General features: G+C 35.1%; 2 protein-coding genes and 1 pseudogene across 3 annotated transcripts; 2 read left to right on the forward strand and 1 right to left on the reverse strand.

Annotated features, from left to right (window-relative positions):
• Positions 1 to 835: 835 nt before the first annotated feature.
• LOC104902082 (inositol transporter 4-like) lies at positions 836 to 9975 on the forward strand (annotated as a pseudogene).
• Positions 6132 to 7589, reverse strand: LOC104902081 (uncharacterized). The gene is made up of 4 exons (XM_010689747.4): positions 7274 to 7589; positions 6666 to 7048; positions 6485 to 6555; positions 6132 to 6376 (listed from the first exon to the last, which is right to left on the reverse strand). Exons 1-4 carry the CDS (start codon positions 7445 to 7447, stop codon positions 6363 to 6365), a joined length of 642 nt encoding a protein of 213 aa, XP_010688049.1. The 5' UTR covers positions 7448 to 7589; the 3' UTR covers positions 6132 to 6362.
• Positions 7732 to 13281, forward strand: LOC104902079 (uncharacterized). Of its 2 annotated transcripts, none has more exons than XM_048635235.2 (4): positions 7732 to 10161; positions 12105 to 12474; positions 12814 to 12884; positions 12992 to 13281. In XM_048635235.2, exons 2-4 carry the CDS (start codon positions 12113 to 12115, stop codon positions 13003 to 13005), a joined length of 447 nt encoding a protein of 148 aa, XP_048491192.1. In that variant the 5' UTR covers positions 7732 to 10161; positions 12105 to 12112; the 3' UTR covers positions 13006 to 13281. The 2 variants fall into 2 exon arrangements, with proteins under 2 accessions (XP_048491192.1, XP_010688047.2); XM_010689745.4 differs by lacking the exon at positions 7732 to 10161 and adding an exon at positions 10235 to 11888.
• Positions 13282 to 16075: the final 2794 nt, after the last annotated feature.

The raw sequence follows: 16075 nt of genomic DNA on the forward strand, positions 1-16075 counted from the left end.
ATTCTGTTTTCAGGAAACAACATTATGAAATTCAATTGCTCTTTGTTGTTTTTGAAATTTTTTTATGGTTTATTGTGCATTTTTTATCTTGTTTAACTTTTATTCCACCCATGATGTTAGAATTTAGGACTCTTGAAATCTTGAATTATCAAGCAATAATCTTAAGCAATGTACCTGTTTAACTAATGATTGTCAATCTTTGGGATCAATTTAAAAATTAATTTAATTGAATATGATCTAGATCTTTGGTTAAATCTTAATATCTGCGTCTTAATATATACTCTAAAACACAAACAGAATAGCACCTGTGTAATTGTGGATTTGTGGTTGACATCGAAAACTTGGGAAGTAGAAGTTCATCGGAAGTTGAGAATTGTGGAGTTGTTTGGTTAACAAAAATACAAATCTACCCATCAACTTTTCCTTAATTCCTAGAAAATAAAATTTAAGTCGTAATTTTTTTCTAGGAAGTGTACTTCCTATGTTAAATGGCTTCAACCAAATGACCAATGGTAAGGGTTTATGGTTAGTTTGTACTTATTTAACTTATCTCTCTTCCAAGTTCCAACTAAGTACTTGGGGACCATTTTTATATCTTTCAACCTTGATTCAGGTGTGCATTGTGTTAGTGATCATTTATGCAATATCCTTATCTGCTTTTAAATTGAAACAGGTAAATTTTTTGATGCAAATATCTTCTTTTTTCTTTTGTGGAGGGTTTTTCCAAGGTGGGAAATAGGCCTTAGATGTAGACGGGTTACAATCCTTAATTTCTTGTTGAACCTTTTGAATAAACACCACTTAAGCTAGCTGGCATCTGCTGCAGGTAGTTATCTTTACTGTTATTTGGTATTCTGGGAGTCATTTTAGGAGCACCTTTTTTCCATAGAAACACCACATGTTCATGCATCGTATTATTTATCGAGCTTTGCATGACATCACCTCTTTAAACCATTTTTCTGGGTGCAGGACTTTCATGTTACATCTGCCTATTGTGTAGAAAAATGGTGGAAGGTGGTCTCGTAAAGGCAGATGAAACTGAGTACACAGAATGCATCAAGACAAGTTGCAGAAACCCCTAGATCATGAGGCTGGCTCTTTCAGCTGGCCTTGGAGGCTTTTTGTTTGGATATGATGCTGGTAAGTGTAACTTACAAGTCCAAATAGTCATACAACCAAAATTTATTTTTAAGTGTTTTTCTTTGGATAAGTTGTTGAAAATTCTATATAGGACGAGGATAATAATTTTTCTTTTCCAGTTTTGGGATCCATCAGTCTCAGGACTATATTATGTTTCCATTTTTATGGGTTTATGACGTATGAGGTACTAGCTGTACATACATCATGCCTAAAATTATGTTTCTAGATCTATGGGTTTATGTGGTGCTCTGGTGCCTCTAATATGACATGCTTTACGCTCCAAACAATTGATTTAACAAAAGCCATCAGTACACTACACAGGAATGGTTTAGCGGAAAAGCATACTTCTCCTCAGTCCTCACCCTGATCACATTTTCTTCAAATGTCTGAAGAAGTTCTAAGAAGAATTTGACATCTTAAAGAATGATGTTATTTGTATCTGAATACAAGGAAGCATTATGGTAGGAACAAGAAATAAAGGGTTGACACCATCTGGTATTGGAGATATAACATAGCTTAATTTCCAAAGGTTTAATAAACCCATGCATGTTTCTAACAGTTTACTGTAATAGACTAGCCAAGGGGGCAGGGGTATTTTAGTAATATACACTAGTTACTATGTTAGCTTGGGGAATAAGGCAAATAGACTATAAATAGAGGAGGTTAGTGAGAGAAGGGGGTATGCAGATTATATTGGAGGATTTAGTAGTTTAGTTTTGGGAGAGAAACAAGCCTCTCGAATGCTTGTTACTATCTTGTTCACTGTCAAATTCTATATTATCAATCAAATATCAGTTTTACTCCTTAATCTTCTTCTTTTATCTACCTTAGTGATGTTAGTTCATTACGTTTACCTCTTGTACTGGACTTGCATGTGCTAAGTACTTAAGACCCAAATTGGTTATGTAGTTGATATCCAATTGCCACTCGAATTGGAGGAGTTATTTCAGGTGTTCTTCTTTACATAAAAGAGGACTTTGAAGTAGTTGCAAAGAAAACATGGCTCCAGGTTTAAATCTTACAATCTAGTTTCACAACTTCTGTTATTTAAACACAATTCTTAGTTCCTAAATCATGTGTCCTTACAAAATTGCATGTTTGAATTGATAGGATACTATTGTGGCCATGGCTATAATGGGAGCTATATTTGGTGCTGGTATTGGTGGGTGGACTAACAATAAGCTTGGAAGAAAATTGACAATCCTTATCGCAGACATTTTATTCTTGATTAGTGTAGTGATCATAGGGACCTTCCCCTTGGGTTATCATAATGGGAAGAATGTTTGTTGGTTTAGGAGTTGGAATGGCATCCATGAGACCATGACTTCGCATCTATACATATCAGAAACTTCTCCAGATAGGATTAGAGGTGCCCTTGGTGGCATTAGTGGCTTGTTGATTACTGGTGGTCAATTTTTTGTCTTACCTTACTAATCTATGTTTCACCGGGGTATGAAATCCAAATATTAGTAGCCTGTTTATACGCATCGCATTGAAAGTGAAGACAATATTTTTCTTACGTGGTAGGAAAGCAGGGTTTGGAACTCAAGGAAGCTTTAAGTTAAAGCAAGCGTACTTGAGGACACGAAATTGATCATATATCTTTGTTTTGCATTGTAATTTGTTGGCTTTTTATTGCTTTATGGCACTGTTTAATGTAATCTTTGTGCCTATTGATATTATGATCTTCAGTTCCAGTTGATATTCTTCTTTGTAGTGCCGTATCAAGACCTGACTTTAGTATTGATCTGTATGACGTTTACACAAAATGCAAACTGATGCTATTCCTGTTCGCAATTGAAATGCTTTCGCAGGTTAAAGGAACATGGAGGTGCATGTTTGGGTTGGCAGCAGTGCCTGCATTGTTGCAGCTCATTCTAATGTTATCTCTTCCCGAGTCACCTAGATGGCTTTACACAAAGGTTCAATTGAAAAGTAATAACAATTACCAATTGAAAACTGACAGAAAAGTTCTGATACAAATAGTTTTTCTTTTTACTTTTATCAGAATGAGATTACTGAGGCTGAGCGCTATCTTGGCAAGAATCTACCCGCATGATCAGGTAGAGGAAAAAATAAGAGCACTAAAAGCATCAATTATTGAGTTGTACAAGGAAGGCTCTGATACAAATCTTCTCAAGAAGCTAAAACAAGCATGGGATTCCAAGGTGTTTAGAAGGGGACTGAAAGCCGGGATCACAGTCCAAATAGCTCAACCATTTTTGGGGATTAATGCTGTCATGTACTATAGTCCAGCAGTTCTTGAGTTAGCAGGATTTGCGTCAAAAAGTATCGCCTTGGCTCTTTCTCTCACAACTTCAGGTCTTAATGTGATGGGATCATTTGTTAGTATGGTGTTTGTTGATAGGGATGGTAGAAGAAAATTAATGGTCATCTCTATGCTTGGAACTATTGCCTGCCTGATTGTTTGGCTGGTTTATTTCACCATTCTTCTGCCACTGCTTCTAAGGTTAGCTATCATGAATGTTCTCATTTCGGGATCAATTCCTCTTGCCATGCCTATATAGCCGCTTCAAATTCAGGATCTTCGACTTGCATGACTTGCTTGAAAGCTGCTTCAGATCGTGCATTTTGTGCAAAGTAACAAAATCAGGTAAAAACTGATATCATATCCTAGTATTAAGAGAATTAGTAAAAACTGGTATCATATCCTAGTATTAAGAAAATTTAGGCTTGTGACATCTTTCTTTATCTCCAATTGGTTCGAGCATAAAGTCTTTATCTTTATTGGTTACCAACTTGTATGCCCTTACACTATATCCATGTAAGTGGGCCCATTTAGTGGTATGAAACTCAAATTGTTGTTGCATCAGAATACTTGTTATGACTTTGGATTGTGGATTTTGGTATCAAAGTCAACGCCATTATACCCCATGTTCTTCTTTAGGGGTACCCGTGACCAAATTTTAGCTGCAACACAAATAGTACCCTGTGGATAGTGCTGTTGGCAAAGTGCCACAAATAGTTTAGACTCTAGAGTCTAGACTGATAGATGCCCGGTTTCAGGAAAACGAATAGGATGAGGAAGGTTTTGTTTTCCAAATGTGGAGTTAGATTTAAAACTTAGATAATTTTTTCCTTTAACTGCCTAAAATTACTCTCTGATTTCCGTTAACAGCAATATCCTGGAGCTTGTGTTGCTGCCACAAATGATGCAAGGGTATCATGCAAAGGGGAGCATAGAGTGTATTTCACAGAAGGTTGTCCTAGCAAGTTGGGAATATCGGCAGTCCTGTTCTTAGGAGCATGCATTATTTGTTATGCTCCTGGTATGGGAACTGTACATGGATCATAAACTCGGAGATCTACCCATTGAGATATCGAGGAATTGGGGAAGCATTTGCTGCGGTGGCTAACTGGTCTGCTAATCTTCTAGTGAGTGAGACTTTTTTACCTTAACTGAGGTTCTTGGCTCTTCAGGCAACTTCCTTCTCTTTGCAGGCATTTCAGTCATTACACTAGTATTCATATACTTCATAGTGCCGGAAACCAAAGGTTTGCCTATTGAGGAGGTGTAGCAAATGTTGGAGAAATGTTTCAAGCCTCACTTGTGTCATGGGAGCAATGAAGATAAGGGCAATCACAAGGCTGACAACCGAAACATTAGGGATTAGCTTTGCTCAGGAGTAAGATAAGTTTGATCTCACTCTGTTGCTTGGTAATGTCTTTTAATTTTTAAGTAGGTTTTATAAGATATATGAAATTGTGTATAAACTAAGATAAAAACGTGAATTCGGGAATGCACTAATGCTGTTCATATTTTCAGCTAATATGAGTAGTATGTTATGAGATGGATTCTTGTAGTACTCGTGCTTCTGAGTTTCAGTATTTTGGCCCTATGTGCTGACTCTCCAAAGCTTCTTCATTCTAATAAATTTTAGCTTCACTACGTAGAAAACTCAATATGCAGAAGATTTTACAGGTACAGACATATTCTATACTATTAAAGAAAGGAGATTCAGAAAATGAAAGAAATATGCCACTATACATTTTTTGCTTATCTTGAGAGAAATCCTGTTTTTAAACTTTCACATACCATAATATACGCCACTTCTGTATTTGGATGCTAGATCGTTAGCATGGTCCAATTACAGCACATTGTTCATTTTATAGTAAGAAACAGCAGGATAGATGACTTTAATTGATCTTCCTATTCACATTTTCATGAGTTTAATCTGGGAAATGATCATTTTGTTTGTTGAATTTACTTTTTAGTCAGTTATAGTGCTCAGAAAGGGAAAAAAAGGAAAGAGAAGTGGCCAAGTAAGCTATTGCAACTTGCAAGTGTGGACACTGAGTCATAGATTATAATCTTATGAGACCAATTGTATATATGAAGTTAATAGTCACTTCTTTGTATACTGATCGTACCCTTATAATAAATTTAAAACTGTACTTCTGAGAAGAACCCACAGAATCATTGAAAAGTGCACTCATGAAATTATTTGTGCATGGAAATAATATACTGGAGTACATTTTGGTGCTTCTAGACCTGTTGGCTGTTGCTCTTAGTATCATGGATTACATTTCCATATATGATAATACACCAAACTTCAGGGTTCAAACAAAGGAAAATATTGCTTGGAAATAATTCAGCATTTTCTCAGAACTGTTTTCTGTATATGGTACAAGTTCAGGATATGCTGAAATCATCAAATTTAGCCTAGGGGAGTCAGAAGATTGACAGTGAAAGGATTGGACCTATTGTTGAACCCATGCGAACCCATGCTCTAAAGCGAGCATCGGGTTCTTATCTGCATGCTGCTACTCTTTAAGATTTTATACCAAAAGGAGCTCAAAGATAATTGCTCCTTTGAAAGGAAGATAGAATGAGAGAGATTAAAATGGCCCTAGAACTGAATTAGACTTGAGTGATACCATGAATCTAGTTTCTTTTTTTATATATTTAAGTTAGAGTTTTTAGCCATTGCTTAAAAATTAACAGTGAAGAGAGGAGAAAATGAACAAAATTAGACAAAGGAATACTGATGATTAATCATGGATTCCTTGTAACCCAGAAAAACTAGCCTTTTTTGGGCTTCATTTGACCCCTCCATAGCACCTTACACTTATCAAAATTACACTTTGTAGTAGGGAATACTTCTTTTTTTCTATGAATTCCCTAATTATATGTGCTGAAATCATGAAAGTTACAACAAAAACCTAAACAGATCATGATAAACTTCTGTAAATTCTCCTCTTTACATTGCTCCGCCTGTCCAAAAAATAAAAATTAAGATTAAGAATTTTTTATTTTAAGATATAGTATTTTCCTTATACTAGGACAGCTAAACTAAGCTCAATGAGGAAGGAGATATCTTACCATAGTCCTTTGGTAATCTGCACTTGTAGCATTCCATCCTGCATGCATAATTGTGTAAACCACATCCAGGTCTGCACCCACAAAGATATTTCTATTTTAGTCATCAAATCACTAATGCAGCCTGAGAAATGCTGTTATTATCTGATTCTTTTTTTCTTCAAGAAAATCTAAATTAAATTACCTCACGCAAATCCAATCACCAGCTTTCCACCCAGGAAGGAGTTGTTGCTGTTGATCTGAACTATATCCTCCAGCTCCCATCATCATTTCATTAGTTCCATAACCAACACCAACAGTCCCATAATCACACTTAAAGTTTCCACAACGGAAGCAGTTTGTACGGCTAGCATAATTGTGAGCCCCACAATTCATGCTCTGGCAGTACCAGTCTCCGGCCAACACCTCTGTCCTGCCAGCCTTTGTGTTAGCAATGTAATACGGTATATCCGCCTCACTACCATACTTAGGAAAGCTACACTTCTGACATGATTCCCGCTTCTTGAAGTTCACATGTTGGCAAGCACCACACAACCAATCCCCTGGAGAACTCATTGTTTTCTTTATCTGCAGTAAAACCAACCGAATTAAGGAGTTAGAATACTGAAAATCAGTAGCATTGCCTATATATATTTGCACTAGATATTTAAGAATTGTGATGTATCCTTTTCTTCCTCTTTTTAAATCCTTTTTATTTTTTTCCCTAGAGACTTTATCAGCTAAGATATTAGGCTGAATGATCCAATAAATTAGGACATTGTTTACAAGACAAAGAAAAGCATGGGAATCAACCTGGGAAAATTGGAGCTTTAGGAAAAGACTGAAAGAAGTGGCTTCTGAGTGTAGATAGCTAGAGAAGTGTATGAAGTAGTTGGTGGGTGTTTGGTCTGTTAAGTGGTGATCCTTTTTATAGTAGTTGAGGGACTTTCTTTTTAGGTGGGGACCTTGGTATAATGTGCACATCATGATATAGCAGTATTTTATTAACCTTTTACACAGGGGTTCCCCCTGCTCTGCTTCACTTGAGTCGTTTCCTTAAAAATGGGATTCTTCAGTATGGCAAGACACTATTTCAGGATCTTTTTTAGGGTTCTTAACTCTGCCCTGTTTTCAGATAAAGGGAGATTATTTTATTACTAATACCCAAGTTCATGCACACATTCTCAAATATGGGAGAAACCAATGACTGTCTGTGTCTTTTTTTCTTTTATTCCTTCTATATCATTTCATAAAATTTTCATAATATCCATACTAGAAAGGTGCTATTTGGGGTGGGGGGCAAGGGAGGAAGGGAAGATTGAAGATATTTTTTTAAAAAAAGAAAGATAGAAGTAGCTTTTTTCTTTTATTATTATTTGCTGTTTCGGAAAATACAAAGTTTTGTCCAGTGCAATATTTCTTTTATCCTGAAATAATTATTTACTATAGTATTATTGTAGGATATCTGGAAAAAGTTTTTGACTTTCCTGATATAGTGGTAGCTTATGCTTGGCCTCCTTAGATGCTTGTGCTACATTAGTCTACGTAGTACGGGTACTTCTTTTAGGTCACGTATCCGTACCCATATCCGTGCCCGATAATGATACGTATCCTCTATGGGTACGCGTACCCATTCCTAAACTTTCAAAATCTTGTCGTTTTCCATACCCGTTGCCGTATCCGTCTCTGTGCAACCTAGATATTAGTTACAGGGAAAATGGGAATGGTCTGACTACTGAAAGGGTTTAGGGTAAAATTTTGTCATGTCTGTAATTATATGGGGTTGCGGTAATATGTTGATATCTAGCTGACTACGGTTGCAGGAATGCACGGTGGTCTGATTTTGTGCCAGATTTTCGATGATGGACAAAGTTATTTACTGTTACTAACAAATGTTTAACTTCAGCATAGTAGCTTCAGAAACTTTGAGTATGGTTTATTTTATAAGGTAAAGTTGCATGTGGAGTATATTATAGGATATTATGCTGATATTACGGCATGCAGCGTGTTTTTTTTTTCTAGTGAGAAGCAGCAACAACATGGATACATGATGTGCGGCATGCAGCAACTATTTTGGCAATTATCTTTGCTTGTTTGTTAGTTGGATTAGATTTTTATACTTTAGTTGGAAATGTTTGTTGTCATCTACTTATATGATTATGTATAGTCTCTGTATAGGATACTTCAAACCAAATTAGGCTTTAAGTTGCTGTTGATTTATTATGGCAGCACAAGACCAACAATAAAAGGCTATATGCAACCGAGTTCATGCAATGTTTATTACTTAAAAGACAATAGACGATTGATTTTTATCAAAAGGAAATAAGAGTCATTTCATGCATTTAGAGTAGACAATTAAGGTGAACGGATTGTATTTATATTTGGATCCATTTGTGATTTCTAATTATTTGGAAACTTCTTCAGGAGTAAGTAGATAAGTAGGTAACATGGACCAATGAGGGTTGAGTTCGGGTTGATTTGTTTTGTGGAGTGTCAAGTTTCTCTTAGTAATCTTGTTTTAGGTTCAGTTGAGATCTTATAACTTGACCCTTACCCAATCTAAGGATACCAAGAGAAACCTGAACCGATCCTGGACAGCTTATCCAACCCAATTTGACATATTTATCATATAAGATATATGTTTTGTGAATTTTGAGCACAAACCCGAATTCGGCTGGAAATGCAACCCGAACCCTACCCATTGATTCGAATTGCAAGCTTTAGGTTCAAGCTATATGGCCATGTTGGGTGACAATTAGCTCTACTTGCATCACATCTATCTAAAATGTTCTGCACCAATAAGATGGCTTCTTTTGGCAGCTAAACTTTCACCCAACTCAAAATCATTTTTTTTTATAAGAGAGGAGCATATCGAAATTGACATGAGATGTGATTTCATGTCCTTTTCTTTTTCGGAAGGTTGGGTTAGGGAGAATAATTTTTCTTGTTGCTGCATTGGACACAGAACTCAGAAGGGTAGTAGTTGTCAATATGAACCAACTAATCAAGTTGTAAGGCCACTCTCATTGACGAGCCTACTTACAATGAAAAAGGCTTAGACTCCACTGAACACAAAGGAGGAATTGGATTGGACCCCTCCTCATGCCAAGTAGATTTACTGAGATACCCCCATCTCACATGTTTAGTCGAGAACAATTCTCCATATAGTCTCACCCAGTTACGATGTTCTCAAACTTCAAAAATGAAAGTTAAGAAAAAAGACCAAAGATTCCTCCTATTAGAGCTTTGACACCTCATTTTATCTTATATAGTTTCCTTTCCTGTAAAAGCATCCAGGTGCAGTAATGTTAGCTTTGAAGAAGTATCAGGCAAGAGCATCATGATTTATGGATTAATCGGGTTCTTTTCTCTTAGCAGAACGCGTAGAGAATAGAAGAAAAGAAAAGGCAACAGCGATTTTTGGATGTATGATTGCTGTCAGGATGGAGATTCTTTTCAGTATTATTGTAGAGCCGTTTTTGCAATGACCACAGGCAAAGAATAAAAGCATGGAAGAGAGGGCTCATCTGTCTTTAAGGTTTTCTCTTTTTTCTCCCTTCATGTGGGAATATTCAGTGTGCTTGGTAAAAAACTTCACGATGAGGATTCTCTCTTATCAAAATCTTGAGTCAACAAACTAAGTGGCAAATCGACGACGTTTGCCATCTCAGCATGCTCCGTCATCTCCCCATGAGGGTGTGGTATGGCCTCCATGCTGTTTTTCATATTTCTATGTTCTGCCATTCCAGTATATTCTCTGCTACCTGTGAGATATTACATTATTATTTTCATGTGCTTCAATCTCATAATTCAATATGCTAGTTGAGGAGTATTGTTCTTTCTTTGTAGGACACTATGAAAGTTACTTAAAATTTTCTTATCTTAATAAGATGATAAATTAGTAGAAAAAACTTTATGTAAAATCAGCTGAAATCATCATAAATTTGAGTTTTTATTCAGTAATTGCTTCTAGGTTTAGAATATAATCTTTCTTATCAGCAGGATAGGAGCTTCCTAAGAGTGGACCTTTTTCAGTGTGCTCTTTTGTCTTTGGGTAAATGAGGGTGTTATTCCTAAGAATATGTCTATATAATTCTTTCATATGGAGTCGTATAGGAATTAAATTGAGAGATCTACTCAAAATGCTGCAAGATAAAAAGCATCTACTGTTAGACTATAACCTTGCTGCAGTTTTTGACCCTTAATCCAAAAACCACCCAAGGGACAAAATTAGTTTGTATGATGTTGCTGTTGGATCTTATAAATCATGTAATAAAAATATCATCAAGAAATAAAACGACCCTTTGGTTCTGCTACAACCTTTTTTTTTTTAAAGTTCTACTACAGCCTACAGGTGTAGCACTCAGAATTGACAGGCTAGCCATGTCAGCTTTACACTTTCAGGACAGTAAGACAGCATCCACATCTGATATGAGTTTTCTTTGAATTATTGCACTAAGGGAATCCATAACTTAAAGACCCGAGCTTCTTTCTTCTTTTTATTTTTGTTTGATTTTATTTGTGTTAGTTAGGATGTGCATGAAAGGAAAGCACTGATTTCACAGATGTGAAGTTCTCTCTCTGAATTTTTTCATTTACTACTTTTCATCTTTCTTTTTTTGGTTATTTCTCGTGCGTATTCAATCTGATTTGTTGCACTTAAACTACATTAAAACTGTTTAAAGGACAAACAACTAGGAGTGGAAGTTCCACGTTTTGCGATGACGTTGTGTGCATCAGATTCATTCATCCTTTCACATGAGAAGATTGAAAGTGTAAAGCCCTAAGTGAAAGCTGTCCCCTTTCAGTTAACATCTTCCTCTCATAACACCTTTGCTAGAAGTGGATATTGGATGATTGAAGAGAATAAGGACATAAAGAACTTTATAGTGCAAGAGAGAATCAAATAAGATAAAGTTTAATTTTTTTAATCACTTAACAGAGTTTATGTTAACTGCTAATATATATATATGATTACAGAGTTCCTAATAGTGTTTTGAAGAACATCAAATAAGAGAATAAAAAAAAATCTGTTAGTAATTTTCCACTTCCCAAACCCCGTTTTTTGGGACTTATTAGAAAGTTCATTTTTGCTATTCAATTTACCAGTTTCTGCTAACCTACATGAGTAGAGCTACATATGCTGGTAGTTGAAGATCAGTTAGAAGAACTTTTTATTTATCAGGGATCTCTTTGTAATTTTCAGACTTTTGGAATCCCGTTTAAGGAAACAGTATGAAAGAGATAAAGGGAACAGTGAAGATGATGTTAACATTCATGTCCCTACACAGGAAGCCTAAATTTTGTTATAAAAAGGCCTCATTGTTTACGTAATTAAAAATCATTTCTAGTTCTATCTTTACCTTACTAGCTAATTCGAAAGTCCCCTGATCTTCCCAACCATTTCACTCCAACTCTTTTATCTTAGGTAAATTTGACTCTACAAATCATGACATGCTAATTAAACATAGTTTTTTTTTTTTACTATTTAAAGACAAATGACAGGACATTGAAGTTACTTCTGATTGTATGCAACCCTTTATAATTACGCCTAATGAACCTGAACTTTTTTTTATTTTATTTTTACAACTGTTCTGCATCTTACAAACATTGCTCTTTTACTGCTCTATAATATATTTTTTAGGGGAGGAGATGAGCTGGGCAGGGGACTGGATGTGTGGAGCGTGCCAGCACATTAACTTCAAGAAGCGGGAAGCATGCCAACGATGTGGGTTTTCCAAGTACGGTGGGCAGGTCGAGGCCTCAGCATATGGATACAACAGCAACACCAATAGAACAGAAGTACTGGCAGGGGACTGGTATTGTCAAGCCATGAACTGTGGGGCGCACAACTATGCTAGCAGGACGAGCTGCTTCAGGTGTGGTGCTCAAAAACCTGAGTCTGCTCTTGGATGCTGTGGAGCTACCAATGTAATATCCTCCAGTGGAGGATATGGTTCTGAGACTGAGGCTAACCTTCCTGGATGGAAAACTGGTGACTGGATCTGCACCAGGTAACTATATATTATGTATCTCTATATTACTCCAGCGTCTTTGGCGTGTAGTGATGGTCGCAATCTAGATCTAACATACAGGAGCATGATGGCAGGCATCCTACTTCTAGTTGCATGCTCTATTGCTCTTTAATTTTCATATCACTTGTGCACTCTTTTTACGATGACTACATTGGAACAAACAAAAGAACATGCATGTAGGAGCATTACGCGCATGGTGCATCATGCTATCATGTGTAGGATTAGTGGTGCATTTTGATATGGTGAGATGAAACAAAATCATGAAAATGTTACCATAGTTGTATTTGGTGCATATGTAAGTCATTCTTGTTTTTGCAGACCAGGATGTGCTGTGCACAATTATGCCTGCAGGATGGAGTGTTTCAAGTGCAAGACGCCACGGGATCTTGGTGAGGATACTTCTTTGTCAGTTAAATTCCGAAAAGAAACAATGCAAACATCTTTAAGTTTATAATGTATTCGTTTGTTAAGGGACAAATTTTGTTTTGTTTTGCAGGAGGAATGTATTAAGAGCAGAAGTGTTGAGAACCTGCTATTTTTTCCCCTTCTTCTTTCTCTATATTATTATCATGAGAAGTATTTAAACTATCTAGAACAAACTAGGAGAAGTTTACACTCTCTGTCAGGTGACAAGAATTTTCTCATGAAGCTCAATATAGAGTTTATGGGAAATTTTTGCATAGCTACATATGTGTAGCGTGTTTTTGAAGTGTTTTCAGACATGTGACATGTGTATGTTCCAAACTTTTTTGAAGTGTGCTATGGCAATGTTACTGTATTCGAGTATCTTTATCCCACAAGCCTGTTGTTTTTTGCAGCTTTCATCCAGATCTAGCCATTAAATTATTACTCCATTTGCTTTTATCTAGTTGCTACATTGTTGTTTTAAAAATTGAACCACTAACTTTGTGTGGTCTTGTTACATTCGTCTCGATTTGTAGATTCGTAATATTTTTATTATTTTTACTTAAACAAAATAAAAGATATCAAGGATTATATAATGTCTTGAAAACCGTACACCAGTAATATAGCAAGTAAAACAAAACTAAGGACTTCGTCCACCACAAATTTCAGGTAGAGAGTTGCTACTTTGATTACACCGTAATAACAATAAATTTCAGGTGAAGAGTTGCTACTTTGGATGGCTTTGAGATTAGGATTCAAATTAATTTTGCGTGGACTTGGTCCACAAAAAATTATTGTGCATTCATGACAAGTTTTTGTTTTATATCTTTAAATGAACTATTTATGTGACCATGTTGGAGCTATCATTGTTTTGTTTGTTTATACAATCATTTTATCAGGGGCGAAATGTTGGAGGACGGGCGGGAGCCTTGGCACCCCCTCCTATTTTTTTAATTTTTTTTTTCCTTTGCTCCTCTTGAAAATAATTTTTTGGTTCCATCTCTACATTTTATAAAAGATAATTCATACATCATAACATTTATTTTCGCTAACCACCTACAACGTCACTAAAAACACGGATTCTTGTAATATACTACAACAATTGATGTACATTTATAATAACAAATATCATGAACTTGATTCATACGAAATTTTGTGCCTATGATTTTATAACATGGGTTCCTAAATGAATTATAAATAACCACAAGTTTAGGCTCTTAGGGTTTCTACAACAATCCAAGCATATGTTGCACAAGATTCAAATGGCTCATATATATGCCATTTTGATTTGAATGAGTTACAGACTATGGAATATAACAAACATATGTATTTAAAACATTTAGTGTGTCAAATATTCTGTAAGTAACTTTTGACATGTATACATTTTCCAAAGTTTTAGACTTGAACATGTTTCAATATATACCAATTTATATATGGTTAGTTATATCTATAAGCGACTACATGAGTACTTTGAGGTAAAATAAAGAGTTTCGTACGACATTTCTTTAATTATATAATTTGAGCTTATAGAGGGCTATGGACCACCATTTATCCCCAACAGAAAAGATTCAAGGAATCCCTGGGATTCACTTTCAAAGGCAATGGTCATCTCTTTCGTCTATTCAAAGGAGCAATAATTTATATACACTTTAAGCATCAGAAACTCAAGAATAAAAATGACAATAATTCATTTTAGAACCAGATACTCTGGATTTAAAGCAGAGATTTATAAACACCTAGCTATTTTTGCAATCTCAATGGTGGGTCAAACACTCTAATGCAAAATCTAACTCTTTCTTTTTCATCTCAGATTTTCTTCATCTCTTTTTTTCTCACAACGAATAATAGGAAAGGAAAAATAAATAAGTCAAAACTATGAAAATGTTTTTTTTTTTTTTTTACAAGATTCTGCAACATTATATAGGAAAGCATTGGAAGTTGATGTCATGTATGTCTCCCTATAAATAGGAAAATTCATGTGATTTTTTTTTATATTGATATTGGTAATTGGTATCAAAATGCATGTGAAAACTAGACTTAAAAAGAAGAATTTTTTATAATATGCTAGCTTTCTAGAAATTCTTTGGCCACAAGAATAACAAGTTCTAAATCTAACTTTACAAAAAAGTGGAGATTAGTTTAAACCTAGTGACAAATTGGTGAGAAACACATCTATTGACAAATTAGAGTGCGTTCTGTTCAACTTAAAAAATTGGTAATATTTATGTTATTCATAGTCAATGTTTTTGTCTAATAAGGTCAAATAAGTTTCAATCAGGTTCAATAAGGTCTAATGAGTTTCAATCAGGTCCAATAAGGTCTAATAAGTTTCAATCAGGGTCAATAAGTTCCAATAAGGTCCAATAAGGTCAATCAGGTCCAATAAGTTGAATCAGGTCCAATCAGGTCCAATCAGGTTTAATAAGTTCCAATAAGTTCAGTTCAGGTTCAATAAGTTCAATTCAGATAAGTTCCAATAAGTTCGGGTCCAATAAGTTGAATAGAACGCACCCTTAGTAATCATATTAAAAGGAATGAGAATATAGTTGCTCATCTTGTTGCTAGAAGGAAAATCAGTGTAGGAGAGGAAGTAGTTTGTACGGACTCTTTTTCCCAAAATATCGTAACTTTGATGGATATTGATATAAATTAATCTTCTTCCGTTTTAAAAAAAAAATCTATTGACAAATTAGTAATTAGACAATGGTTTGAAGGTAGTTAGTGAAACATGGCACTATAGATGATGTAGTAATTACAACTAGCATTTTGACTTCTTGAAAATAATTGTTGATAATGTTCTTGTAAAGTTAAAAGGGTATATCAATTATATACACTTTATCATGTTAGAGATACTAAATTGCAAGGCCAAAACTATATATGCACATTGTACGATTCATAATTAACTCATTACCAAAATTATGTTAATATAAATCAACCGAATCATATTACTATTACAAAAATAGAAAAAGAGAAAAAGTCGTAAGGTGACCATTATTAGAGAATCACTTAATGGTTTCCAAATGGCTTCTTACTACTTATTTGATCAAAATCTTATTATATTGAAAAAAATAAAAACTTCACTATCATATATACATTCATATTCAAAGATAGTCAAACCTAAATCAGAGTTATTACTTACTAGTCCATTTTAAAAAATACTTATTAATCTTTAAAA

This window comes from Beta vulgaris, chromosome 8, assembly GCF_026745355.1.
Source record: "Beta vulgaris subsp. vulgaris cultivar EL10 chromosome 8, EL10.2, whole genome shotgun sequence".
In the NCBI taxonomy this organism is placed as follows: domain Eukaryota; kingdom Viridiplantae; phylum Streptophyta; class Magnoliopsida; order Caryophyllales; family Amaranthaceae; genus Beta; species Beta vulgaris.

Bases quoted from the DNA above. Each gene is read 5' to 3' on its own strand.
- LOC104902081 (XM_010689747.4), bottom strand. From the start codon at position 7,447: ATGATGTGCACATTATACCAAGGTCCCCACCTAAAAAGAAAGTCCCTC. The intron at 7,049-7,273 runs GTTGATTCCCAT...GTTTTACTGCAG, and splicing joins TAAAGCTCCAATTTTCCCAG to ATAAAGAAAACAATGAGTTC. The intron at 6,556-6,665 runs GTAATTTAATTT...TTGTGGGTGCAG, and splicing joins GGTGATTGGATTTGCGTGAG to ACCTGGATGTGGTTTACACA.
- LOC104902079 (XM_048635235.2), top strand. From the start codon at position 12,113: ATGAGCTGGGCAGGGGACTGGATGTGTGGAGCGTGCCAGCACATTAAC. The intron at 12,475-12,813 runs GTAACTATATAT...TTGTTTTTGCAG, and splicing joins GGTGACTGGATCTGCACCAG to ACCAGGATGTGCTGTGCACA.